Consider the following 26,323-nt stretch of genomic DNA (forward strand, 5'->3'; position numbering starts at 1 on the left):
CACTTTTTGGTCCATGGGCCATATTACTGAAACTTCCTAACTTCCAGATCCAATCTTAACAGCTTGGTAACCGTGGTAATGGGGTTAGGGTAAGGACCTGATTTAGGGAAAAAAATGTACACCTGAACAGTTCTTAAGTCAAATTTTTCTATCCGAACTAAAGATAGGAAAAGTGTATTACAAAAGCATCCTCCCAGAATGTAGTTAACTTAGTACTACTTAGTACTACTTAGCACTACTTAGGTAGTGTTTGCAAACAGTATCTTATAGTAGTGTTTGCTAACATTAGTGTTCACTAACTGTAGCTAGCGGTAATGTTAGTTAACAGTAGTTAAGTGAAGCATTTGCTAACAGTAGCTAAACATAGTGTTAGCTAACAGTAGCTGATGGGAGTATTTGCTAACAGCAGTGTTAACTAACTTAATTTCCATTTGGCTGCTCTTTTATTGATTTTGCACAATGGATGCTGGACATCAGTGACAGTGTCAGCACTCTTAGCTATCCTCAGTGTAAATTTTCAACTTTCTACAGTGGTTTCCAAAACCTCTAACTCAAATGTTATGAAGTTACATGCCCAAGAGAAGAGTAGACATAAAAGTTGATAAGCAATGTTGGATTGATTATTTAGGATTTTCTAACCCGAGGTAAGACAGGATGAAGAAATATAAGATAGACGAGTGTTTAAGTTCTGATTTTGTAATACCAAATTTGGAAGAAATCCTATTTTAGACTCCTTCCTTCTTAACTTAATATAGGAAGTTTCTGTAATACGGCCCCTGAATCCCAATCTTCACTCTCTGCAGGCCTGACCTTGCACCCTTTATTTTATCCATCATCCAATGATAATTACTATTATGTTAGAGCTGTCAAGTTTTGACATGAAATGCCCTCTAATAATTAAATTAGGGCCACAGCCACGTTAAGTAAGTGAAGGAACTTTGAAGGTGTCGTTCTGACTCATGCTGGATTTGTGAGGCGAAAGGTCTGGGGAATTAGTGGACATAGTTCCGGCGTGAGCCATGTGGGATCAATACGGAATAACAAGAGACTCTGTGACATTATCGAGCCAAGGGATGGGAGGCCGTCACATATCTCCCCAGATCAATATGTATGCAGTCTACTGTCGTCTTAGCCCAGGAGACAAATGACGTAAGAAGGAAAGGGTTAGGAACAGAGAGTGGGACTGAAAAGGACAGGGTGAAACAAAAATACAAGCTGGGAAAAGGCAACAGAAATAGAAGATGAGAAAAGACGCGAGAGCGAGGCATAGGATGAGAGGAATCATGGTTACAAGAAGTCATGCATGTGACTTCTCAGAATTGGGTAATTCAATAGGAACTGTCCTGAAGGGAGAGGTTGAGTGTTTGTGGTTGCCTGCAAGCTTCAGCAAAAATCTTTAGCCACTTTTCCAACTAGAATTAACATTTTCATCCTATTAGGTTCAGAACTTTGAGGAATATGTTGCCTCTTTTTGGGTCAATCTGTGAATTATGGAATTTTATTTTTTCATTTTTTGTTTAGTCTAAATCATCAAAAAAAAGTGCCTTTATATTTCCTCTTCATTAGCATTCAAGGCATCAAATGTCATGCAAATAAAAAATCTGTTTATGCACCAACAGTAGTTGCAGTTTATCCACCAGTATAAAAGCTTGAGTCTGCACAATCTACTCCACTGTATAAAACTACTTACCTGTAGCGTGACTTTTCAAGAGACATGATGCTGGTATATGTTCCATTTAAAGGCTTTGTTGTCCATGGTATGCTGCAGTTTAATGGATGACAGCAGAGTGTGGGGTAATTTTTCCCTATTGCCTTACCCTCTCCTGTCTTGTTCCAGTTTATCCATGCACTGTAACACTCAAGAGCTTTGAGTGTTTGTGCTCCTATTTTCTTTTTTTCCCTTACCCTCTGTCTGTGTCCACTCTCTTATAATCGCTCTGTTTCCATCTTTCTGTCTCTTTTCTTTGCTGCCCTCGCTCACAGTCCATCGATCCAGGCCAGCAGTTTACCTGGGAGAACTCCAACATGGAAGTCAACAAGCCAAAGAATCGCTATGCAAACGTCATTGCCTACGACCACTCCAGAGTGGTGCTCACCTCTGTTGACGGTAAGAGTTCATGTAACCACTTAACCCCTCATGTAGGCAATGACTGAGGCTGCTATCGATTGAGATCTCCTTCACAAGTAACAAGGACAGTTTGTGTAACTGCATCTGCTGTGCTTGAAATCTCCAGTTTTATGGAGCATGTGTGCCCGTTTCATCAATATAGAGTGATCATAATGTGTAGATTGGAAAGAAGCCTGCATCATAAGTGATTGATAGAAGCAGATTGTCTTTGTAGCACGTCTGTCAATGTGCTCCACATCAGCAAGAAAAAAACAGAACATTTTTCATGCATTTTAATTAAAATGATTCAGATCTTGATCAAATAAAACATGCTGTGTAATATATGGGTTGCATCCTGACTTCTTGTCTTTATCAAAGCTGTTCCAGGCAGCGACTACATCAATGCCAACTACATCGACGGCTACAGGAAGCAGAATGCCTACATTGCCACACAGGGGCCACTGCCAGAGACGCTGAGCGATTTCTGGAGGATGGTGTGGGAGCAGAGATCCAACACCATCGTCATGATGACCAGACTCGAGGAGAAGTCACGGGTAAGGAGAGCGACTGTGTCATTCACTGTAAAACACTGACAAATAAAGGCAGTCGTTCTGACTGACTTCATATCTTAACAGTTAATTCTTTGTGTGTGATCAAAAATTTTAGTACGTACATTATAAAATGTATTAGTAATACACAGTATTAACTCAATTACTATGAATCATTTAACTGTGAATTTTAATTAATAGTTATTTCACTGTTAACCAACAATATTAATGCCTGTCCTTTTTGACAAGTTGGAGTGAGAATGTGTTGTCTATAAATATTATTTGGATGGCCTTTATAAAGCTAAGGTTTATAAAACTATTAATTTTTCATAAATGGTTTATAAAGCATATATACACATTATGTCAGTGGTTCTTAACGGTAAAATAACAATTAAGTAATTGCTACCTAATTATCAATTTACCATTCATTAATGATGGTTATTATAAAGCACTACCCACCTTTTACCACTAACCTAGTTACCAACAGATGAAGCAGTGGTTGCTATATACGAGAAGAGTTGCAATACCAGAAAGGAAAAAAAAAAAAAAACTGTCTTGGAAAACTTAAGTACCATTGAAGTTGATAGTATTACGATATAACAGACAGTCAGTGTTTGAAAGTGAAAATGTGGCCAGAAATTTCCTGACATACCATATATGTATGAATTTATGTAGCTTGACATCGGGGAAGTAACATTACACCAAACAAAGCCTGAAGGCATATAGACGCCCAGTCCTACTTTAAAGCAGGATTTGTCAGCCTGATCAAAGTCACAAGGACTTCAAAGGATATTTTGGTTGTCTGTGGACAGTATCGCTTCATGTTGCCTCTCTTCTCCTGAGTCTTTAGCAATCTCAAAAAACTTCTGCATGAATTCCTTCTAAATCTGTTTGGAAAGTAAAATTGCACAACAGCTTTTTACCATTCCCCATTTCCCATCCTGTTCTGTTTTTTGTTACATATGGTGGAGTTACTGTGGCAACTTAGCATATGATGAGAGCATGTGCAGGCCCTCTACTGAAAATAAGAAATATTTTCAGCTATATTATGAACATGCACAGTGTAGTTACATTTAGATTTTCATAATAATGCAAATTCTGTTTCATTCATTATTTAGAAACTGCTTTGAGAGCTCAACACTTGATTCCTACATATTTATTTTTGCAACGCCATGCCAAGGTTTCATAGACATGGAGTGTCTCATTTGTGTTTGCTCTCTCTGAATTTGGCTCTCGAAAGCCACGGCACTATAATGAAAACTCTGAAGTTGGAGTTAAGAGGATTGTCACCCAGCAACACCCGTGTGCTCCCAAAAATACTTTCAAGCTAATAAAAGCAAAAAAGGAGCACATGGGCAACTTGAGATTGAAAATTGGGATGGGTTTATTTAATTACCATCATAGAATCATGCTCATGAATTCCTTGGAGGAAATAAATCAGCGTGGAGCCCTGCCAGTATGTGGTGCTTTATTAGTGAGTGCATACAGTGCCCTAATGAAAGAGAGTCCCCAGACTACGGACTGGGAGTAAAAGGGATTGTAAATGAAAGAGTTCATTTCCAAAGATCCCAGGCATCGATTTTTTTTAAGGGGAGGGCAGGTTGGGAGGGAATCATTACCTGAAGCTGAGTTCATCATCCAGTATCCAAAGTAAGTCTGTAAAAAAGCAATTGTTTTCTGAACTAAAGACTTAAATGACTCACCATCCTTCTAAACGTGCCATCATCTGTTTTAATTTTGAGCTATCAATGCAATCAATCATTGAGGCAAACTGTGGACACACTATGTCTTTTTGGCACAGAGCTCATTTATTTGTACCTTGGAGAATATGTGCAGCACGGAAATGTTTGATAAGATGATTTTTATTACACATTCAGTCGATCTCAGTGAGGATAAACACACTCCTGCAAATACCTCCTATAGATTTAGTGTGTCAGTGGCGATTTCAGAGCCCTGTGACAGATGACCGTGCTCCCTCCTGCTTTGATCTCACAGTCACAGCTGCACATGCAAATGTTTTTTGCCCTGTTGAGATCTTAAGTATAACATCATCACATAGGGTAGAGGTTTTTTTTTGGAGATTTTTATATTTTCCAAACCAGCAGAGGGTGTTTTCTTAAAGCGGGCTGGTTGAGATATAGGGCTGCAACTAATGACTATTTTCATTATCAATTGACAGGAGTTGCTGGTCTAACACTGCCTGCATGTTAGCATGTATATATTATTGTTTGACTTCAGTGAATCAGAAACAACCCCATAAAAGACAACAGCAGTTGTAGTAGCAGTAGACGAGCAAATCCAGTTTCCTGCAAATTAAAATTACTGATTTCCAAAGGAGTCTGGTTGCTTTGGAGAGAGCAATGTTTGGATTACAGGAGTTTTCAAACTATCCCTTTATCTCCACTCTTAACTGCCAAAAAGTGCACGTAGTTTTACTAATCTACATCTTTGACATTTATGCTATGGACAGTATTTTCTATATATAGTATATACTGATGTGCTGGCAGCTCGAAAAACATTTATTGTGTTTAATTTGTCTTTAAATGCTGTACATCAATCACAGTTACAACTAGTATATAAAAGTAACTCTTCAATTAAATGTTAATTAGCAGTATATATGTGATATAAATGTATTTTGCAATTTCTAAATTACTTTTTCCAATGTAATTTGAGCAACTAACAGTGAATTGAATCCATTAAACTGCTTCTGCATCAGTACAGAAAACAACACTGTCTAATATGACATTTATTGAGACAAACCAGCACAAAAAAACTGGCTGCACTCCTGATTAGACACATTATTTCTGCATTTTCAGGGATTTCTGTTGTTTTGTCCACTCCCTTGACATAAACACACATCCTCCTCTATTTGTGTAATTCTATCTCACACACACACAGACATACACATATGGTGAGTGAGTCAACCTCCCACCACCCAGCCAGCCTTATGCCAGGCAGAGCAGGCGCTTGACAAATATGATGAGATCCGGCAGAAGGCAAATTTCAGCTTCCTCTAGCACTATCATTACTAGTTAGTAAAACCCTAAAAGGTCACAACTTGAAATGAGACCAGAGGTATTAGTCGTGTGTGTGTGTGTGTGTGCGTGCATGTGTGTGTGTGTGTGTGTGTGCACTTGTGCTTGTGTGTGTGTGTGTGTGTGTGTATGTCTAGATAAGAGGTCCGTGTCGTCTGCAAAAGGCCAGGTGATGACATGTGAGAAGCAAGGTTCAAAGCAGAAGCAGATGATAGTGAAACCTGCGGTGTGTGTGGTGCATGTGTGTGTGTGCATGTGTGTGTGTGCATGTGTTTGCGAAGCAGAATATGCCACCCAAGCACAGACAGCACAGAGATATTCATTACAGTGGTGACTGCTAATCCATATGTTTGTACTGCGAGTGGTTCTCCATCACTCAATTGAGTTTCTCCTGCGAGGTCTACCTCTGCCTGTGAATGGGAGCTGTCACCAGTGGAGGTGAAATGTGAGGGGGTGAATTTTAGTGCATTTTGTTTGTCGATTTGTACCAGCTCGCTCAGACAGCCAAGGTGCTTCGAAATGTCAGCCCGGTACTGCAGTATCAATATGATTAGCTTGCCTCTGCCACATCTCTTGCACTCGTGTTATCCAGATCAATAGCAGCGAGTCCTAGTCCCAGTAATGACATGAAAACAGAGTTTCCAAATGTAAAAAGGGATTTTAGCTCACTTGCAGAGATTCTGTACTAGATGACTAACTTGACCCACATAAATGTATTCTTTTTTTTTTTTTTTTTAACTTATTTACTTATATAGTCATAGTGTATTACCCCCAGTTTGGAGAAGCAGAGAGGGGCATTTGCACAAAAGTAAAGCAATGTACTGCTGTGGACAGGGTCAGCAGAAAAAGGTATTTTTAGGCACTTAAAAAAGGTCCACCCAAAAAAAAATTCTATCAATTTAAGTGTACGCTTTATTTAGCATATTTTCACTGTTTTACTTTGCCACCAGACAGCCTTTTCCAACAGGAAACCACAGTTATACAAGCCAAATATAATTCTTTCCAAACCAACCAACCTCCACGGGTGAAATCAGTCATTTTAACTTGCAGAGCAAAGGAGTTGCTGGTCTGCTGCTGCTTCAATCTGTTTATGTGAGTTATTGTGTGACTTCAGTTAATCCAAATTCTTTAAACACATAAGTCACACAATAACACAAACAAACGATCGAGCCAGCAGTAGACCAATTCTTGTAACTCCTGTCTTCTGTAATGTAGAATTACAGATTTCACCCAGGGAATTTGTTTTGTTTGGAGAGAGCAATATTTGGCTAACAGTGGTTTCCTGTTAAAAAAAAAAAAGGCTGACTGACAGCAAAGTAAAGCTGTGCATATTCTAAATATAGCATAAATTTTAACTGACGTTGATTTTGATAGATTGTTTTTGGGTGGAAGTTTATGTGGCTAAAATGCCTTTTGTTGCTGACCCTGACCACAGCAGTACATTGCTTAGCTTCCTTGCTGGTGCCCCTCTCTGCATCTCCAAACTAGGGGTGTGCTGACCAGCATCTACTGTGGGTAGTACACTGACTATAAGTAAGTAACTCCACATTAAATATCCATTTAAAGATACTTGGTGGATTGAAGAAATTATTATCCAACCTGCCCCACAAATTCAGACTACTTGTCACAAGCTTTTCCAGTTTTCCTAAACAAGATTTTGTACTTGAAAACAACCACTGAGCCCGGAAGCTAGACGCAAGACCAATCAGCAGGCTCAGCCCAGTGTTTAGATAATGATGTGACTCATCCCCTCTAGAAACTCTCAGACCTTGTGAACAACTATTAAATTAGGTGTTATGAAAATCAAATGAGGCATGATTGTGCAACTGCATGGCCTATTTTTGACTCATAATGATTCAGAAGTAGTTTAGGACATATTTGCCCAATGTTTCCAGAACAGACACATTATTATTGCTGTTTGAAAACCAGACCCAAACTCTAGTGACAGCCAGTGGTTACTTGCATCAATCTGATGAGGAAGGATTTGAGTAAATGTTTTGAGTGAAGATGAGTAATGTCAGTATTGTTTTAAGTCCATTTTCTGTTAGTCTAATGCCAATTGAGCTTTGCCAAAGAGAAGAGATAAAGTAAAAACTGTTGCAACAGCCAGTGTAATTTTCATAGCCAGTCAGTGCCAGTGTTGGGATAATCTTTAGCCTCATCCACAGTGAAGTTTGCTCCGTGCACATATGGAGCCAGGTGGCCGAACCTGCTGTCCTTCCACGACAGGCGAGAACAGGCTTTTAGACACATCTCCCTCCACAATGCAGTGCCGGATCATTACTAATGTGCCAAAAGCATACATTACAAAGGGTTGTGAACCACCTGACAATTAGCTAATTGAAAATGATCACAGGCTGCTAAAAGACAAAGTGGGCTTTTTAATGCCCTTTTGAAGCCTGCTTCAAATGCAGACACACATGGATGCGCATGCTCAGTTCACTCGGGTTCATTTTTTTAGGAGGTACAGGAGCTGACTGCGAGTCTTCAGTTTTTAATTAGACAGTGGACAAAGCCTTTGATCTGACCTCTCTAATGTTCCTTCCTTGTTAATCAGTGTGATCCTACAAGCCTCTCACCAGCCTCATGCTGGATGTTAGCGGCAGTTCACTCCTGACAGCGTGCCCTCTCTCTTGCTCTGCCAGGTGAAGTGTGACCAGTACTGGCCGTCACGAGGAACAGAGACCTATGGGATGATCCAGGTCACCATGCTGGACACTGTGGAGTTAGCCACTTACAGCGTTCGTACTTTCGCCCTCTACAAGGTACAGTACTGCTTTTTTCATCTGCAGTTAACCATACAGGGAGACATGCTCATGAAGGACTTCCAGCAGGTAATTGTAGTTCATCAAGACTGGGGTCTCACTTATTTTGGTGAAGACAGATAAAGGCTATTACCACTGGACCAAGATTTGTCTCTTGCTCTCTAAAAGGCAATAAAAAAGATTTCAGTTTTTCACTTTGATTCATGTACTTCAGTGTCATGATGATATGACTGATGTTTTGTCCTTTACTTCTCCTCTACATGCTCTTTTTCCATCACTTACTTATAATTTCTAACATTATTATAATTCCTAATTAAATGAAAGTCTCCAGCTGGAGCGGTTACTTGGTTTCAATCAGGAATGGTGACAATACCGAGAAACAGTTTCGGAGAAGCTGCTGGAGTTCAATTCCAAAATTATACACATTATCTGCACCTACACTTGCAGAATGATCACAGCCATGAAGTAGAACACGTTATGTGCAGCTATCAAAGTGACAGCGCTCGAGACCTGTGCTTAAAATAGCTCCATTTCTGACTATTAAATTACTTGTGCTTTTCAAATTTGAACTGCAGAATTTTAGCTGTTTCATCAAAACAGGCTGCCCTTAACCTCTTCAAAACATTCCTGCCCAGCGTGACGTTTCTCGTTACAACTTACTGTGCTACGGTATCCCACTAAGATCAAACTTACACTTCTCTACTTTAATGCAGAATGGCTCCAGTGAGAAGAGAGAGGTGAGACAGTTTCAGTTCATGGCATGGCCTGACCACGGGGTGCCAGAGTACCCCACCCCCATCCTGGCCTTCCTACGGCGGGTAAAGGCCTGTAATCCTCCAGACGCAGGGCCTATGGTGGTCCACTGCAGGTGGGTGTAGATAGAAACAAGCTCAGTATGTGTAAATGAACTGCTAATTTTTGACCATTGGTTGTATTTATTTTTCATGGCTTGTTTCCTCTATTGATGAAAGGGAATGATTAAAACAGTGTGTTCTTTTATCAAGGATTAGTGCCAATACACAGTAAATGCAACAGAGATGTTGAAATCCTGCTTTTGGAGTCAACTTTTCTTTTTCCATGAATTTGGCTAAATAACACTGTTGCGTAAGTTCTCAGGATGTCTCTACAATCTCAAACTTTGTGCACAGTCTGCAGCAATAATGTTATTATGGTCCAACTTCTGTGCTAAAGGGAGTAAATGATCTAACCTGGAAGGCATAATAGAATTTGAAACTTACCACATATTACAACACCATTCTCAGTGGACCTCAGCACATCTTGATTTTTGATTTCCACCTTTTTTGACCTCATTCATACACACATATAACCTCATATAATGTTGAGTTGCAAGTGAAAAAAGTGTAAACACAGCAAACGAGACTGAAGGTGCATATTCTCATATGGAGGTGGAAAACTTATAAAACAGAACTCCACCTAGTCTACGTATTAAAGGGCAACTTTAGTTTATTCCTGTGTCTTTGTGTCAAAGTGACTAATGTGAACAACAGGTTTTGGAACTGTTCCGGTACTGAGGGAGAGTGTTGCAGCTGTCAGAAGCAAAAACTAAGATACAGTCTAATCCTTAAGGGCAACTGCACACCGTCATTACATCTACTGACAGGCTCAGATTGTTATTGTAAGTGTCTGACAACATTATGGAAAGTATCACCAGTGATATACACCTTTTTTTAAAAAAAAAAAAGTAAGATACATTTTGTTTGACCAGAAACAGCTGTTTTATTGCTCTCGCCACACTAACCAGATTCCCTTTATAAATTGCTAATTGTCACATCATCATCATAATCTTCATTCCAACTTGACAGAAACAAAATAAAACTAAACAAAAATGCCTTGGTTCAACTTTCCACCATCAATCACTAACTCTGGTTTTGTCATAATAAACCTTTTATTCATCGTGTTAGATGTGAAAATATCAGGAGCGCTGAAAGAAAAAGAGGGCACACATCACAGAGGCAGCGAGGAGAAATGGCATGTAGAGCCAAAATATTTCACAGCAAATTAAGGGTTTATTTCGACCAAACAAACAGTGTTGGTGATTATTTTAATAGCGGAAGACAAGACATTTTTGGTAAGTTTTATTTTGTTTTGTCAGTTTGTCAGTTGAATAATGATGACAATGTGAAAATTAGCATTTTGTAAAGGCAGTCTGCTTAGTTTGGCGAGAGCAATAAAATAGATATCTCTGGTTAAACAAAACATATGCCACTCCTTTAAAAAGGTTAGTCTTTGAAGGGATCCTTTCTATAATGTTGTCAGACATGTAGAATAACAATCTGTGCCTGTCAGTGGCAAAACCAAGCACTTTTAGTGGATGTACTAAAATGGTGTGCGTTTTCCCAGGGGGATTACATTGTACTTCAGTTTCACTTCAACTCACTACAGCACTCTCCCTCAGTACTAGACCAATTTTTAAAAAAATGTTGTCCCCATTAGTCACTTAGACACAAGAACATGGGAAGATAGGGTCCAGCTTGAAAAGTGCCAGAGTTACCCTTTAACTTAGTACTGTTGAGATTAAATAGTTGATAAGAGCTTTGGATCTCTAGTTCAATGCTGATAAATGTGTGTGTTTCAATGCTAGTATTATCTCTGTAGATGTGTGCCAATGTGTTTGTACTATCAGTGGATCTTGTCACACAGTGTAAACAGACGTAAGATAGTTAGAGTGAAACATTAAGTTATTCTGTCTCCCTCCCTCAGTGCGGGCGTGGGCAGGACTGGCTGCTTCATCGTAATCGATGCCATGCTGGAGCGGATGAAGCACGAGAAGTCCGTAGACATTTACGGCCATGTGACGTGCATGCGTGCCCAGAGGAACTACATGGTCCAGACCGAAGACCAGTACATCTTCATCCACGAAGCCCTGCTGGAGGCCGCCACCTGCGGCAACACCGAGGTGCCGGCACGCAACCTGTATGCCCACATCCAGAAACTCACTCAGCCCCCGCCCGGCGAGACGGTTACTGCCATGGAGTTGGAGTTCAAGGTGACTGAAAAGCCCATATGTCAGACAAGAATTACTTAAGGCTCTATGTGATGACTTTTTCTGTGTAATAAATTAACTTTTAATTTTTACCTGCGCTATAGTTGACTCCTGCTGGATGTAATGAAGCATTTAACCTAACCAAAGACCTTTCAGATCAGCTTTCTCTGATTTATATTGCACTGAAAAGTTCACAGGGGTGACATTGTTACACTGTACAGGAAATAATGTGCGTTTTTGTTAATAATTAAGAGACATTAGACATATAATGTCACCATTCTGCATGTGTTTCTCAATCCAGTTTTATATGCAAGCGCAAGGTAGTCAAAAGCATAGACATATATATGTAGAAGCTGTATGGATAAGAGCAACCCATCCGGGTACTTTGCCCTTTGCGTCATGCTTTTGCCCCTTTTTGGGTGAAAACAGCTACTCTAATCTCGTGGTCAACACAAATTCCAAGGTCATTGTCAGTTTAAACAGATAAAATAAGAAAATCGTACTGCTTTTAAGCTATTGGGAGCCAAAATCCTGTCACCAGTCACGTGAACAATTATAATATGCCTTTGCCGATTATATATAGAAAAAAAATAAAGAAATAGTGTGTGATGAATGTCTACCTCCTTCAAACAGGAAGAAGGACCCCACATTGCCAACATTAACATGCATGTGAGTGACACAAGATTTTCCAGTTTGGTGCTTACACTTTTAATGTTAACTTTTAATATTATAGTGTTTTTTATCCAGAAAAAAGCAATGATGCTCTTGCATTTACTTCTATATGTGTATAGGCCAGTCTTGCTCTTTCCAATACGGCTGCGACATTGACGTATGATCCAAAGGCAAATGCGGCATCTATGTATATATGTCTATAGTCAAAATGGTGTCAGACTGCAGTTGCGAGTTCTGACCTGCTGTCCAGGGTGTTGCTGTTACACAGGGTGATCACATAGAGGTTGGAAGCATGCTTGAAATAATTAATTCACCAATGCACAGGGATTTATGTCCGTGACATTGGTGCTGAGACATTCCAGCAGCTACAGTAGCGTCACATGTTTTGGGGCCAAATGGACCAGAACAAACATACAGAAACACAAACACAGCGACACACCTCCACATGGAGAAATACAAAATGACTGACACTTGCACACACACACACACAGCTGGTGTTCAAGGTGACTCGCAATCACACGTGCACCTTCTGTCAATAGCCATCGACTGTGATGTTATTACACACTTTCCTCCCAGCGCGGCTCTGCCATTAGCCCTCTTATGACCATGATCCATTCTGTTTGAAGTGATAATAGCATCTACACTCCTGCCAACGATGGAGAATGAAAGAGTGAGAGAATGATTGCGGCGTATGTGGGGGCCACAGCCTCCGTGCCCACACAGTCTGGCCACGACACACACACACAAATTATCCCGGAGTACCATGACTGTCCATACACACTCCTGTGCTGTCCATCTGTGCTCCGTCCACTGCCAGCGCTGAGCCTGTCACGCCTACAGTCCTCTACAGTCCAAGCTCTGGGACCGTACGGGAGACAAGCCCGTTGGACTTAGTTACACCTACTGTACCAGCACAACTTTTTATTTTTCTCGACAGGAAGTCTAAATAGAGACTTTTGACAAGGAAGCTTTTCAGACTTCGTTTGTTTACTCTGGGTCACAGGTCACTAATTTCTTTCTCTCCATCTCTCCCCCTGTCTGGTTCCTTCCCACCTTTCATTAAACAGAGACTGGCTAACTCCAAAGCCCACACGTCACGCTTCATCAGCGCCAACCTGCCCTGCAACAAGTTCAAGAACCGTCTGGTCAACATCATGCCTTTTGAGTCCACCCGTGTCTGCCTGCAGCCCATCCGTGGCGTCGAGGGCTCCGACTACATCAATGCCAGTTGCATTGACGGCTACAGGTCAGTGAAGGACTTTTTCAGCTGAATACAGTGACTGTGAGGTTAAAGTGCTGAGTTCGAGCTTTAAAGATCAAGGATGCATCATTCTATATTTACCTTACTGTCAACAAGTCCCATGAAAAAAATCAAAACTTAAGATGCATTAGTCCATCTCTCAGTACTTTCCCACTTAACTTCCCATGTCACCGTCCCTTTGAGTTTTTGATAGTTCTTGAACAACAACGGAGCTCTGTGGCTTTTGATACACAGACAATACTTGTTGGTAAGATCAATTTATTGATCGTTTTGGTCTTTTTATGGAATTAATTGAAAGTAAGAAAATATAGACTAACGAAGAGACTAAAATATAGACCAGCCTTATTATTTAAGGATGTCCATGTCCATTTTGTGATAACAGTGGAGGACTTGTAGCTCTTTTTTAATACATAATCCCCTAATTTCAGAGACAGATTTAAGGCAAAATGTGAAGCTGGCTGGTGTACTGGCCTCACAGAACATCCAGGGAAGACACAAAGTGAAAAATACATTTGCAATGTATAAATCTAAAGGGATCTGTACATAATAATTAATGTGAAAAGGGTAGGAGTAAAATCGTAAGGCTCCAGTCTGAGTTGGTATAACTTGGTTTACTTTGATTAAAATTATTTAATTGTGAATTTGAGTTGTAAATTGAAAAATAAGCCTAACTAAACTAAATTAAATGAGTTTTTAGCCTGAATTACTAGATGTAGATTGTGGGTGCAAGCCTGCCACTGGTCACCTATTTTAGGTGGCATTCTTTTCCGCTTTCACTATCTGCATGTTACCATTTTCAAAATCCTCGATAACAAACAAACAACCAAAAAAACTCCTGAGCTAGCAACCTACAAACTGGAAATGGCATATCTGCAGAGATTTAGCCATTTTAATGTATGGGATTGCCTCTCCATGTGCAAATGTTCCACCAAAACAAGTTCCCCCCCCCACCCCCCAACACTATTTTGCAAGGGTGCCATTTCTGCATCCTGCTCTTTGCGCTGCCCAAGACGGTTGTGATTGGTTTAAATAAATACAAACAAGCCAGAGCATTTTCCCCCTGTAGCAGATAATGTGTGTAGCCAGACCTTTCTCCACAGAGCTGTGTCAGCGGGATAGGTCTGGCTATGCGAGACTAATGAGTTGTAGACTGCAGGCAGACATTGATTGAACGGGACTTGCAACAAAATATTAAATGCCATGACTTAATTTAAGTTTATGTTAACTTTTCCAATTAGTTACTAAAATAGGGCTATGATCCCACATGGTTCCTCTGATCTGGATGTAAACATCCTTCAATATATACATCTGCACTGAATGTGACAGGTCTGCAGTTGTTTTCTAGCATCAGATTGTCATAGGTGTGAAGAATACAGTACGTATTCAGGTACCACATTCACAGGATAAAAATGTATGGGAGGGGACTGAGGTTGAGTCCGCAGCGGGCAGTATCCAGTTGCAAGAATTACTCCCGGCTCTGTCAATGTGGCTCTCATCCGCTGAGCCACGACTTCTTTCATATCGGAGCTGCTGCATGTCCTCGTGTGCTCTGTGAGTCCAAATTGCTTCCGAGAGGGAGGAAGATGAAAAGGCAGCCCTCTGTTTTATATCTATATAAGTGCAGGCAGAGACAGACAGCGCTGACTCTTCTTCTGTGGTTGAAGTGTACGGCGAGGGGATGGATTTAGCCAGCCTGAAATGCCACTCAGTCCATATGGAGTTGTGCTTCGTACCCAAGCCATGACAGAGACAACACCTCCACCCCCACCCCTCTAACTCCCCCTTCTTTCTCCAGTCCTGTTGTTAATGAGAAGTTGCTCCGCAGAGGCCAACCCTCCATTGTTGCTGTGTAAATAGCATAATTGCAGCAAGAGAGTATTGTAATGAAGTGTGTTTTCCAAACCACCCCCTCCCTTTTTTTTTATTTCTCTCTGCTTTCCATCCCTTTCCTTCTTTATTTTTACCCCTTTCTATCTCTGTCTCTCTCTATTCTTTTCTTTAATCTGACTCCTTCACACCTCTTTCCTCTCTCTGTCTCTCCTCCCACCCTTGTCTCTCACTCGCCATCTTAATTTTCCATCCAGACATCATGGCAGAGACAGACATATCCGGGTGGGGACCTGTTGTGTGCACCAGTGGCTCTGTGTGATTAAGCCGCTTTTAAAGCCCGAGCATAAATAAAAACTAAACAGGGGCCTCCAGTGCCCTTCACCCCAGCTCCTTCAAGAAAAGCCAATAATATGCTAAGCTAATGAGAGGCGAACCATTGATTCCAGCTACGCTATCAGGGGCGCGAGCCCTGGATATGCTCCGATGCAGGCTGGAGTTTTAGCATTGTAATGAGGTTGAAATGAAACACTATGTCCTCAAGCACTGCAGTCATGTGGGATGATGCGGAGAGTGCTTTGTGCTGTTTGGCAGCGCACTCATCAGGACACTGTGTGCAGAGAAGTCAGGATTGTGTGATACGGTTAGAATTGTTTTTGTTTTGGCTAGGGGCTGTTTTATGGGGAGGTTAGAGGGGTCCACCCTATCAATTTGAAATTTAAGATTCATCCCCTGCTTAGCTTCCCTTCCATTCTCTTTCTTCTTCATCTGCTTCCCTTTTCCTCCATTCTCCTCTTTTACTCCTCTCCTCCTCAGCAGTCAGTCCTACTTTGCACTCTGATGACCAGCTGAAGAGAGCACTGCTCACTCTTTTCATCTCCTCACATTTTACCCTCTCTACATCTTCTCTACTTTATACATCTTCCTCTCTTTACTTTGCATTTCTCTTCCCCCCGTTTTCATCTTTTTAATTTGATTCCCCACTCTGTTGCTTTCCCCTCCTCGTACACCATCTCCTCTCCTCCACCAATCTGTTGTTTCTTTATTTGTGCAAGCGAGGCCCTGAGCATATTCTAATCTCCCGGTTCCACATTAGTGCCTTGCCTGCAGCACCTTCATTAGTTGTTCAGCCGTGGCTCAGTGTGTGACTGAGTGCGTGTAGTGGCGTGTCTGAATATACATGCGAAAACCACTGCACGCATACATCGGTTCACCTGGATGCTTACATGTGCAGCAAACATGTGAGTGTGTGCGTGCACGGAGGATGGTGCATGCGATTTGTGTTGGATTCCTCAGCTCCCTCTCAGTCTGTAGATCAGTGCACTGCTGCCACCTGCTGTTTTACAGAAGAACTGCTCGGCCGGACCAAAGTCACGTAGGACAGCAGCACAGCTCTGGCACCTCAGTGGATGAGCTCATCTCTAGTTTAGTGAGCATATCAAATGCTCTCTCTCTCTCTCTCTCTCTCTCTCTCACTGTTGTGCTACAGAGGAAGGAAGAAGAATTGGAGGATCTATTCAGGCTTGAATAGCTCAGTGATGATGATAGTTGCCATGGATTATTTGCTATGTTCATTAAACGTGGAGAGATTTGTCTTGTTGGCATTAGGGTAGAGACATTTTGACAAACAGAACAAGGACAACAGGACCTTAACTTACTCCATGGTGTGCAGCTGAGTGCTTTTAAACAGCATGGTGTTATGGGAAGAGCTGCAACGATTAGTTGATTAATCAACTAGTCTGTAAATTAGATTGGTTGTAAATTAGTTGGCAACTATTTTGATAAATGCTTAGGTCTTTTCATGTTATTTTTAAGAAAATTGTCATTTTTACTCGTTAATTTGAATTGGTGGTTGTAACTTTCTGTCTATTGTCAAAAAGCAATGTATTTATACATAAAGGGTAGAGCTACAATGACTACTTGATTAATTGATTAGCCAATTGAAAGTAAATTAATAGCAATGATGATAATTGATCAATGGTCCCTAAACTGGGGGTGGTTTTGTCATTTTTGCCAGCAAATGAAGAGACATGACATTTTATTTGACATTTTAGACTAAGCGATTATATCGTGAAAGAAATCATCACTGATGAAAATAATTATTAGTTGCAGCCTTAGTTATGGGTTTTGATTCCCTTGCCAACAAGTCATGGCCACTAAATAGTATGTGTTGCTTTCATAGAACAAAATTGGAGTAACATATAAAGTTTTCTCCCAGCCCTTGAATTATATTTGAATACATTTGTCTCTTTTTGTATGTGAACACTTAATGTAAGGTTGTCAAAAGTATTGATAGTTAAATCAGTTTTTAAATACTATGTATTTAAAACAATACGTATCCATTAATTATAGTATCAAAAGAACCAAGGTGATAAAATAAATTATCTAAATGCTCATTCAAGACCTCAGCGCAGTTCCTGCCTGAAATTTAGATTGCAGCAGCAAAACCTGCCAGTGTTCAGTGAATTTTTCTGCACCCACACTGTGTGCAGGTTTTTGTTTTTTTTTACAAAAAGAAACATTATCATATTTTGTGTGTCTTTTTTTTCTTTCATCATGGTATTAAAAGAGGTATCAAAGAATGTTTTTTTAATAACTAGTATTATATTGAAGTTTAAAATTCTGGTATCTTCTTGTATGTCTTATATCTTATGTATTATTACATTTTGTGGTTTGGGCTGAATTAACAGCCTCCTTCTCCTTACCCCAGCACTCCTTTATCATTAAATCGTTTTCTGCTTATTGCCTTGTGATGTGCTTTATAACAGCTGCTGTAAAAGCACCGTAAAGCTTATAATTATCATGTGTAATGTTTAATGCCTCCTCTATGTGCTGTTACGTCTTCAGACAGCAGAAGGCCTACCTGGCCACACAGGGCCCGCTGGCAGAGACCACTGAGGACTTCTGGAGGATGCTGTGGGAGCACAACTCCACCATCGTCGTCATGCTCACCAAGCTACGAGAGATGGGACGGGTAATGCAAAAATGCTTGCTATACTATACATAAATGCATGCAGCACCTGTAAGGTCACAGGACCATTTCAGGGAATGATAACAATCTTTATACACCAATTCGGTCCAGCTGAGCTACTGCGTCACTGCTCAAATATTAATTCATTCCAACCCTGAACATTAACTTTGGTTGAAAGTTAACTTCCTTATCACCATGGCTGGAATGCACTTGGTTTGAAACTAGCATGCTACTGTGTCAGATTTGTCAATAATTGGTTGCATGCCAAGCATACTGATATTTCCCATACTGCAGCACTGCATCACAATTTACGAAAAATGGTATCTGTTTTGGTAACAAGGGAGCTAAACAGTGATGTTAAGCAGAACTTTTATACATACACACTCCTAATTTTGTGTAAACACTCCATCTACGCCAGATAGTTTGGAACTCAAGAAAAGTTTTAACTTGGGTTTCAAAATATCAACAGTGACCTTGAAGAATATTTGCAGATTTTGGGGTTCATCAGGCACTACAGACAAGTCAGGGAGGGAATCTTAAATATAGTTCGATATCCTGGGAAAACCACTTATTTGCTTTCTCGCCCAGAGTTAGATGAGAAAATCAATTCCACTCTCACATCTGTCCATTAAATAAAAGGCTACAGCCAGGATACAGTTAGCTTAGCTTAGCAAAAGCACTGGGAAAAAGAGAGCAGTCCATATCTATGTCAAGATTATTATATAAAAAACTAAACCCAAACTAAAAGCTTTAACCAAGTGTGAGAAAACAGTTGAGTTGACTGAAATTGAACTGAAATAAAAACTAGAAGAGGTCACTCAGAAGAGTGCAGATCTCCACCAGGCAACATGAAAAGAAAATTCAGGTGTAACACCTTTGTAATAATCAACATGTTGATTACTAACTATAATTTAATTACATATTTTAAATCTTAACGGATTACAGTTAGATTTATTTTGTAATTTAATTACATGTAACAAAATGTTATGACTAAACTTCTGAACCCTGAGGGAGAAGACCATGATACAACACATATAGTATGGAATATCAGTATATTATATGTGTTAAAGGATTTATAGGATTGAAAGGGAAAAAGACTACTGCTAGTCAGCAAGCCTTGCTTTTAAGAGGAGAGAGGAGTCAGCATTTGGTAGAAGTTATATACATGTTTATATAGATTTTTCAATGTTTGTGAAGAATTGTGAATCATTGCACTCTAGCCCGGCAGAGATAATAAAACCTAATCTTTGGGGAAAAAAATTAAATCTAACTGAAACAATATTACATACTTATAAAACTTACTAAAGTAGAATAATAATATACAGGAAATGTCTTTAGTTTTAGTTTGGTCAAATTTGTCAATGCAACCAGCATGAGGAGGCATTAGTGCGTGTTTATTGAGACTGGGATGTTTACCTGACAAATATCACCCCAAAATTAAAAACAAAATAAAAAAAATAATGAAAAACACAAAACAAACAAAAAAACAAATCAGGAATAGCATGCAGTAGATCAGAAAGTACAGCAAAAGTCTGTGTCAGAGTGTCACTAGACACAAGATCTGACTGTTGTTGGAGCTCCACAGTGCTGGTTTTATGCTCTGTGGTTTGTGAAGAGTATTGTGATGCGATGTGTTTTGCACTCTTCATATGGGAGTCCGACGCTATAAGTCCCATTATCCTCAGCTTGACAGATTTTTGGCACAAACAGCATTGTGCCTCCAGGTCATTCACTGGAATAGGCTTACCTCATTTATATTTTGGATTCTACTGCAAGGGTTAAAACACAACCTCTTCATTCTGAAGCAATGAGCTGACATTTGCTTGTTAGCAGCGAGGTGTGAGACGTGATGAGATCTTTTCTTTTCTTTTCTGACAACTCGTGCTAGAGCTCATGCACATTCCAGCCAGGCTAGCTCTTTCCCCCCGTTTCCAGTCTTCATGCTAAGCTAAGCTAACCAACAGCCTTCTCCAGCATCATATATTTAAGGGATAGATATGAGAGTGGTATCAATCATCTCATTTAACTCCCAGGAGCAAAAAGACTTGGCATTTCTCCCAAAACATTGTGCTATTCCTCTAAATTGTCCATAAGCGATTCTGGAGAAAGATAGTTGATTGTTGAGTCTTGGAAATGAGATCCAACAATTAGCTATCTTTCTCAAGAATCACTTACAACAGCCTTAAAGGGAAAAAAATCAGTGCACTCATCTTGGTACCACCTCATGCACATCATCGCTGCAGTTAAGCACACAAACAAATTATGTAAATATTTTTCCACCCAAGATGAATCAAACAATATTTGAAAACCACAGATTAGTCTCTCCTCCATTCTCTTTTGTACGCAGAGGCCTTCTCATCATGACTCAAAGTGACTAATAACTTACAGAAAGCTGTGCTAATAATATCCTGCACATGTACATCAGGCAGTCATTATGTAAAAGTCTATTTTTCTTCCTGAATGTGTTCAAATATACTGTAGGCACTAAAAAATTTTTCCTCTCTTTTCTTCTGCAGGAGAAGTGCCATCAGTACTGGCCAGCAGAGCGTTCAGCCAGGTATCAGTACTTTGTGGTGGATCCGATGGCTGAGTACAACATGCCCCAGTACATCCTCAGAGAGTTCAAAGTCACAGATGCCAGGGTATGTTGCATTCACTCCATGTGTGAATATCTAATGTGTTCGTGTGTGTGTGTATGTCTTGGTGGTGGAGGGGGGGTGACAATTAATTGGCATTTTACACAAATACAACCATCCAACCCAAATCCATCTTAATTTTAGGTTTTCATACAAATGCTGACAGATGTGCTAAGTGTTAAGAATTATCCCGACTGTGATTTCAAGGTAAAGATGATCAGAACGCGTCCCATGTTATTTCTCCTGACAGGTTGACATCAAGTGAATGCATCATCAAACATGTTTACCCAGATTTAGTAGCAGTATGCTTGCTCTATGGACTGTGTGTGCATGTGTGTTTCAAGATCGCTGTGAAAATACATGAAAAGCATAGCCTCCAATCCCTGAGGGCCAGTACTGCAACTCCCTGTGATGCAGTAGTTTCAATGGGCTATAAATATACTTTACTGTCATCAGAAGGCCCACAGCACAGCAGCGCTCTAATCCCACATCCACTCCCTCTTTCACATATATAGATTCATATGAGTGTGTATATCTATGTGTCTATTGATATATATATATCCACACACACACACACAAACATACGCAATATGAGCATTCAAAGAGACATAGATTGGAAATAAGCTCCTAACATGCTGACACCACAGCACTGTTAGTCAGATGTGTGACTCCATGTTACAGGTGTGTGTTTGTCAGTCCTGCCCTGCTGCTTTTCTCTCCTAGCAGGTTGTCAGATTTATTTATATCGCATTCCAGGTGTAAATTGGATGATTAGACGGCTGCAGTGAAAAGACAACAGGCTTACAGTACTCATGGACTTCAACTGAGAAGCTGTGCTGTGGTGTTTATTTGTTTACTTTATTTGTTGTGTAAATCTCTGTGCAAAAGGCCACAGAGAGTGATGTGCTCATTAGGGATGTTAATGATTCATTTAAGTGATGAATTGCCATTAAGAATTTACCAGTTAAAAATGTATTAACCAACAATGCATGTTTTGTCTAGTTCTAGTAACAGTTTTTCTCCATGATTGGTTTGGTTTGCTCTGTTAGTCTGGAAATGTCAGTAATTTGATATTCAACATTATTTTGTAAAGCATCATTTGTTGAATAAGGACAGGTGGACAAGGCCAGCTGTTTCCAGCAGCAGAATTGTAACGTGCCGCTAGAATTGTTTCTATCAATCTTAAACTGAGAAAAAAAGACATGCATTTTGTATATTATTAATCATTAATGATTTAGCAATAATCACTGGTTAACTTTTTTGAGTATTACTTAAAGAAAATGCATACAATTTGCAAGCCTAGTGTTCATAGAGATAAATTAAAGCACTGTTTCCTAACCCGGGGGTCCTGACCCCCACTAGGGGTCTCCAGAGCTTCACAGGAGGATGTAGAGCCTATATATCAGCATTGTTCACCTCTGCAAAGAAAACTAAATGAAATTGTTATTTTAAGTATAAACTAAAAACAAACACAAGTTTATATTCACAGAGCTTTCACTCCCTGCTAAACAGCCAAGTCTCAGGGAGAAGAAAACAATAAATTTGTCAAAAACAGAAGCCTGTTTAGTATGTATGACTGTTAAAAATGAAAAAATGCATAATATGGACAGAATTGTATAAAAAGTTGACAAACTTCCTGCAGTAATTATGTTGACTATTGTTTTAATTGCACAGTTCACCAGTTGTTCTGTAGTGTTATTGTTATGCACCAAATATAATAAGAAATATCTATTAAATGTGTCACTTAGTCAGGGGTTGACAGTTTACTCAATGAGAGAAGAAAAGGAGTACCAGAAGGAAAACAGTTGTGAACCACTGAATTAAAGCAGCAAATACATCAAACACAATATACATCAGCTCAAAATCCTTATAATAGCTTTTATTTCCATACACGCAATTGCATTGGGAGCACTGCATATTCTATTCCAAATCAAAACATGAACAAAAAAAATTCAAATTTGTTTTTCTTTTACAGAAAGTGAAGAAAAACGAATATTGGGCTGTTAAAAAAAAAAAATAGCAGTGTCTGCATTTTTCTTTACAAACTCAAACATTTACTGTATAAACTGAAAAACGCTTGATTTAGCTTTCCTGTGAATCACTGAACTAATATTTAGTTGTATAACCACTGTTTTTGAGAACTGCTTTACATCTGTGTTGCATGGAGTCGACCAACTTCTGGCACCTGTGAACAGGTATTCCAGCCCAGGATGATTGGACTACATCTCACAATTATGTGGAATTTATTTTTATGCAATAAATAGGTCCGACACCATAGTATGAGAAACATCCCCATAACATGATGCTTGCACCACCATGCTTCACTGTCTTCACAGTGTACTGTGGCTTGAATTCAGTGTTTGGGTTCATCTGACAAACTGTCTGTAGACCCAAAAAGAACAATCTTACTTTCATCATCCACAAAAAGTTGCGGCATTTCTCTTTAGGCCAGTCAGCGTGTTCTTTATTGAAAAAACGACATGTGCTGAAGAGGTTACAATTTGCCAATTAGACTTTGCGGTGGCCTCTTGCCAAAAGCTTGGCTTCCCATAGGCATCTTCTAATTGTTACAGTACTCACAGGTAACTTTAGATCGTCTTTGATCTCCCTGGAGCTGATCACTGGCTGAGTCTTTGCCATTTTGGCTATTCTTCAATCCATTCGAATGGTAGTTTTGCATTTTCTTCCATGTCTTTCAGGTTTTGGATACCATTTTAAGGCATCTGAGATTAGCGGAGCAGCCTATCATTTTCTGCACTTCTTTATGTTTTCCCCTCTCCTGTCAACTTTTTAATTAAAGTACGCTGTTTGCATTTTACTCAGAAACACACTATAACCAGCATGTACAACATTTGCTGCCTTTGTCCTTAAATAAGGGCCACCTGTTTGACACCTGTTTTTTCACAGCTGAATGACCTCCCTGATTGAACTCCACACTGCTATTATTTTGAACACGCCCCTTTCAATTAATGTTTCAATTACACAGAATCAGCAGCATGCATGTCCTGACTGTTGGGTCTGTTGGTTTTCTATTACTCTGCTACACCTACTAGTAAATGATTTGCCATGTAGAAATATAATTTCTACCAAAAACAGTGTTGATCTGCTTAGTGATGTTGGACTGCTCTTATTTTGAACACAACTGTACATGTCAGTCTTTGTACTTATCAGTGTACCCTGACTCTTAAATGTACTTTTTTTGCTGCTCCCCATCAGGATGGCCAGTCCAGAACAATCCGCCAATTCCAGTTCACTGACTGGCCCGAGCAAGGAGTGCCAAAAACTGGAGAAGGCTTCATTGATTTCATTGGACAAGTGCACAAAACCAAGGAACAGTTCGGACAGGATGGACCAATCACTGTACACTGCAGGTGAGGAGGAAAAAGTGGCACTGATGAATCAGAAAATGAAGATAGATTAAGCTACTCCAGAGCTTTGTGCATGCTTGCAAATGTTACAGTTTGAATTATGATTATGTAGCAGCAGTGTTTCCTCTGCAGTTTCAGATGGCTGATAATCTGTCTTCAACGTGCTCAAAGTACAAGCAATTGAGATAATGATGGAAGTGTAGACTGCATTTCAGATTTCTATGATTTTCAGAACTTTGATGATGAACGTTTTTACATCAGCTTGTGTAAAAAGTCACATTTAAGTTGCATTTCTAATGATTACACTCAGTGGATCTGGTGTGGCATAAACCCGAAGGTTAAAATGCTGGGTGTAACTATTTTTTGTTAAAAGAGGCTTTTATTCAACTTCATGGTAATTTAGGAGGCTGTAATTTGTGGTGCTGGTGAATTGCATTATGTATACACTACCGGTCAAAAGTTTTAGAACACCCCAATTTTTCCATTTTTTCAATTCAAATTCAAGCAGTTCAAGTCCAATGAATAGCTTGAAATGGTACAAAGGTAAGTGGTGAACTGCCAGAGGTTAAAAAAAATGCTAAGGCTACCCAAAACTGAAAAATAATGTACATTTCAGAATTATACAAAAAGGCCTTTTTCAGGGAACAAGAAATGGGTTAACAACTGAAAGGTGTTCTGCGGCGATGGAGGTTGATCAAGCCTTGAAAGTTGGTGCTACCAATTCCTACAGGTGTCGCAACTTTTCTTGATTCCTTACAACCCCTCTGTCTGCATAAAAGGTAGTATTTGAACACGCTGTGGTACCATACCCTCATGAGCACTATTTGAACAGTATTGTACTTCAGAAAGTGGTGTGTTGCTATAAAAATGGCGAGAAAAAAGCAATTAACAATGGAAGAGAGACAGACCATCATCACTTAAAAATGTAGGTCTTTCCTACAGAGAAATAGTGAAGAAAGTCAAGGTGTCAGTGAGTACAGTTTCCTTCACCATCAAAAGGCACTCAGAAACTGGGGGAAACTGACAGGAAGAGGTCTGGCAGATCCAAAGCCACAACAGAATCAGAAGACAAGTTTCTGAGAGTCAACAGCTTGTGTGATAGGCGGCTCACAGGACAACAGCTTCAAGCACAGCTTAATAGTGGTCGTAGTTAACAAGTCTCAGTTCCAACTGTGAAGAGAAGACTTCGAGCTGCAGGTTTGACAGGTGGAGTTGCAGTAAGAAAGCCATTGTTAAGACATCCAGGGTCAGTGACTTGTACAGAGTGAGAGGCACCCTGAACCAAAATGGCTACCACAGCGTTCTGCAGCACCATGCAGTAACCTCTGGTATGCACCTAGTTGGTCAGGAATTCATCCTACAGCAAGATAATGACCCAAAACATAAGTCCAAGCTATACCAGAACTACCTTAAGAACAAAGAACAAGATGGTAAAGCTTGAAAACAACACAGTCTCCAGACGAGCTGGTTTGGGATGAACTGGACAGAAGAGTGAAAGCAAAGCAACCTACAAGTGCCACACATCTATGGGAACTTGTGCAACAGAGTTGGGAAGAACTTTCTGAAGAATATTTGATTTCCATTGTAGAAAAAATGCCACGAGTGTGTTCAGCTGTTATATCTGCCAAAGGTGGCTACTTTGATGAGTCAAAAGTTTCATTTCAGGGTACAATAAGACATTAAATTGCATAATTCTCAATTTAAAAAAATGAAAAATTGGGGTGTTCTAAAACTTTTGACCGGTAGTGTACATTGCATTCAAGGGTAAGAAACAACATAAGAAACAAGGGTAACAAAACTAGGTATTATAGTTCATGTCACATACTTTCACATTCAAATCATGCTTTCTTGTTCAGAGCAACCTGAAATGAGTTTCCATGTTTGTACATTGAGCTTTAATTCCTTACTTTTGAAAGTCATTTAAGTTTATGAGCCCTAGACAAGAGATGAAACAAGGACTCTTGTGTTTATCTTCCTCAGTGCCGGGGTAGGCAGGACCGGAGTCTTCATCACCCTCAGCATCGTGCTGGAAAGGATGAGGTACGAAGGAGTGGTTGACCTCTTCCAGACAGTGAAGACACTTCGCACCCAGCGGCCTGCCATGGTGCAGACCGAGGTAAGACAGCAAT

The 26,323-nt window shown here is 39.9% G+C and overlaps 1 protein-coding gene across 12 annotated transcripts in view; it reads left to right on the forward strand.

The window, feature by feature from the left end:
• LOC146317890 (receptor-type tyrosine-protein phosphatase F) overlaps window positions 1-26,323 on the forward strand; it is a 220,428-nt gene that overhangs the window by 190,299 nt on the left and 3,806 nt on the right. For all 12 annotated transcript variants that reach the window (XM_084731743.1, XM_084731742.1, XM_084731747.1 and 9 more), the window contains 10 exons: window positions 1,984-2,107; window positions 2,486-2,661; window positions 8,336-8,455; window positions 9,169-9,323; window positions 11,177-11,462; window positions 13,199-13,377; window positions 18,067-18,193; window positions 20,707-20,832; window positions 24,043-24,197; window positions 26,175-26,310. In XM_084731743.1, the coding sequence (XP_084587869.1) occupies window positions 1,984-2,107; window positions 2,486-2,661; window positions 8,336-8,455; window positions 9,169-9,323; window positions 11,177-11,462; window positions 13,199-13,377; window positions 18,067-18,193; window positions 20,707-20,832; window positions 24,043-24,197; window positions 26,175-26,310 (1,584 nt within the window). The remainder of the gene's footprint in view (window positions 1-1,983; window positions 2,108-2,485; window positions 2,662-8,335; window positions 8,456-9,168; window positions 9,324-11,176; window positions 11,463-13,198; window positions 13,378-18,066; window positions 18,194-20,706; window positions 20,833-24,042; window positions 24,198-26,174; window positions 26,311-26,323) is intronic.

This window comes from Lutjanus erythropterus, chromosome 12 (assembly GCF_056507025.1).
Source record: "Lutjanus erythropterus isolate fLutEry1 chromosome 12, fLutEry1.hap2, whole genome shotgun sequence".
Classification (NCBI taxonomy): domain Eukaryota; kingdom Metazoa; phylum Chordata; class Actinopteri; order Lutjaniformes; family Lutjanidae; genus Lutjanus; species Lutjanus erythropterus.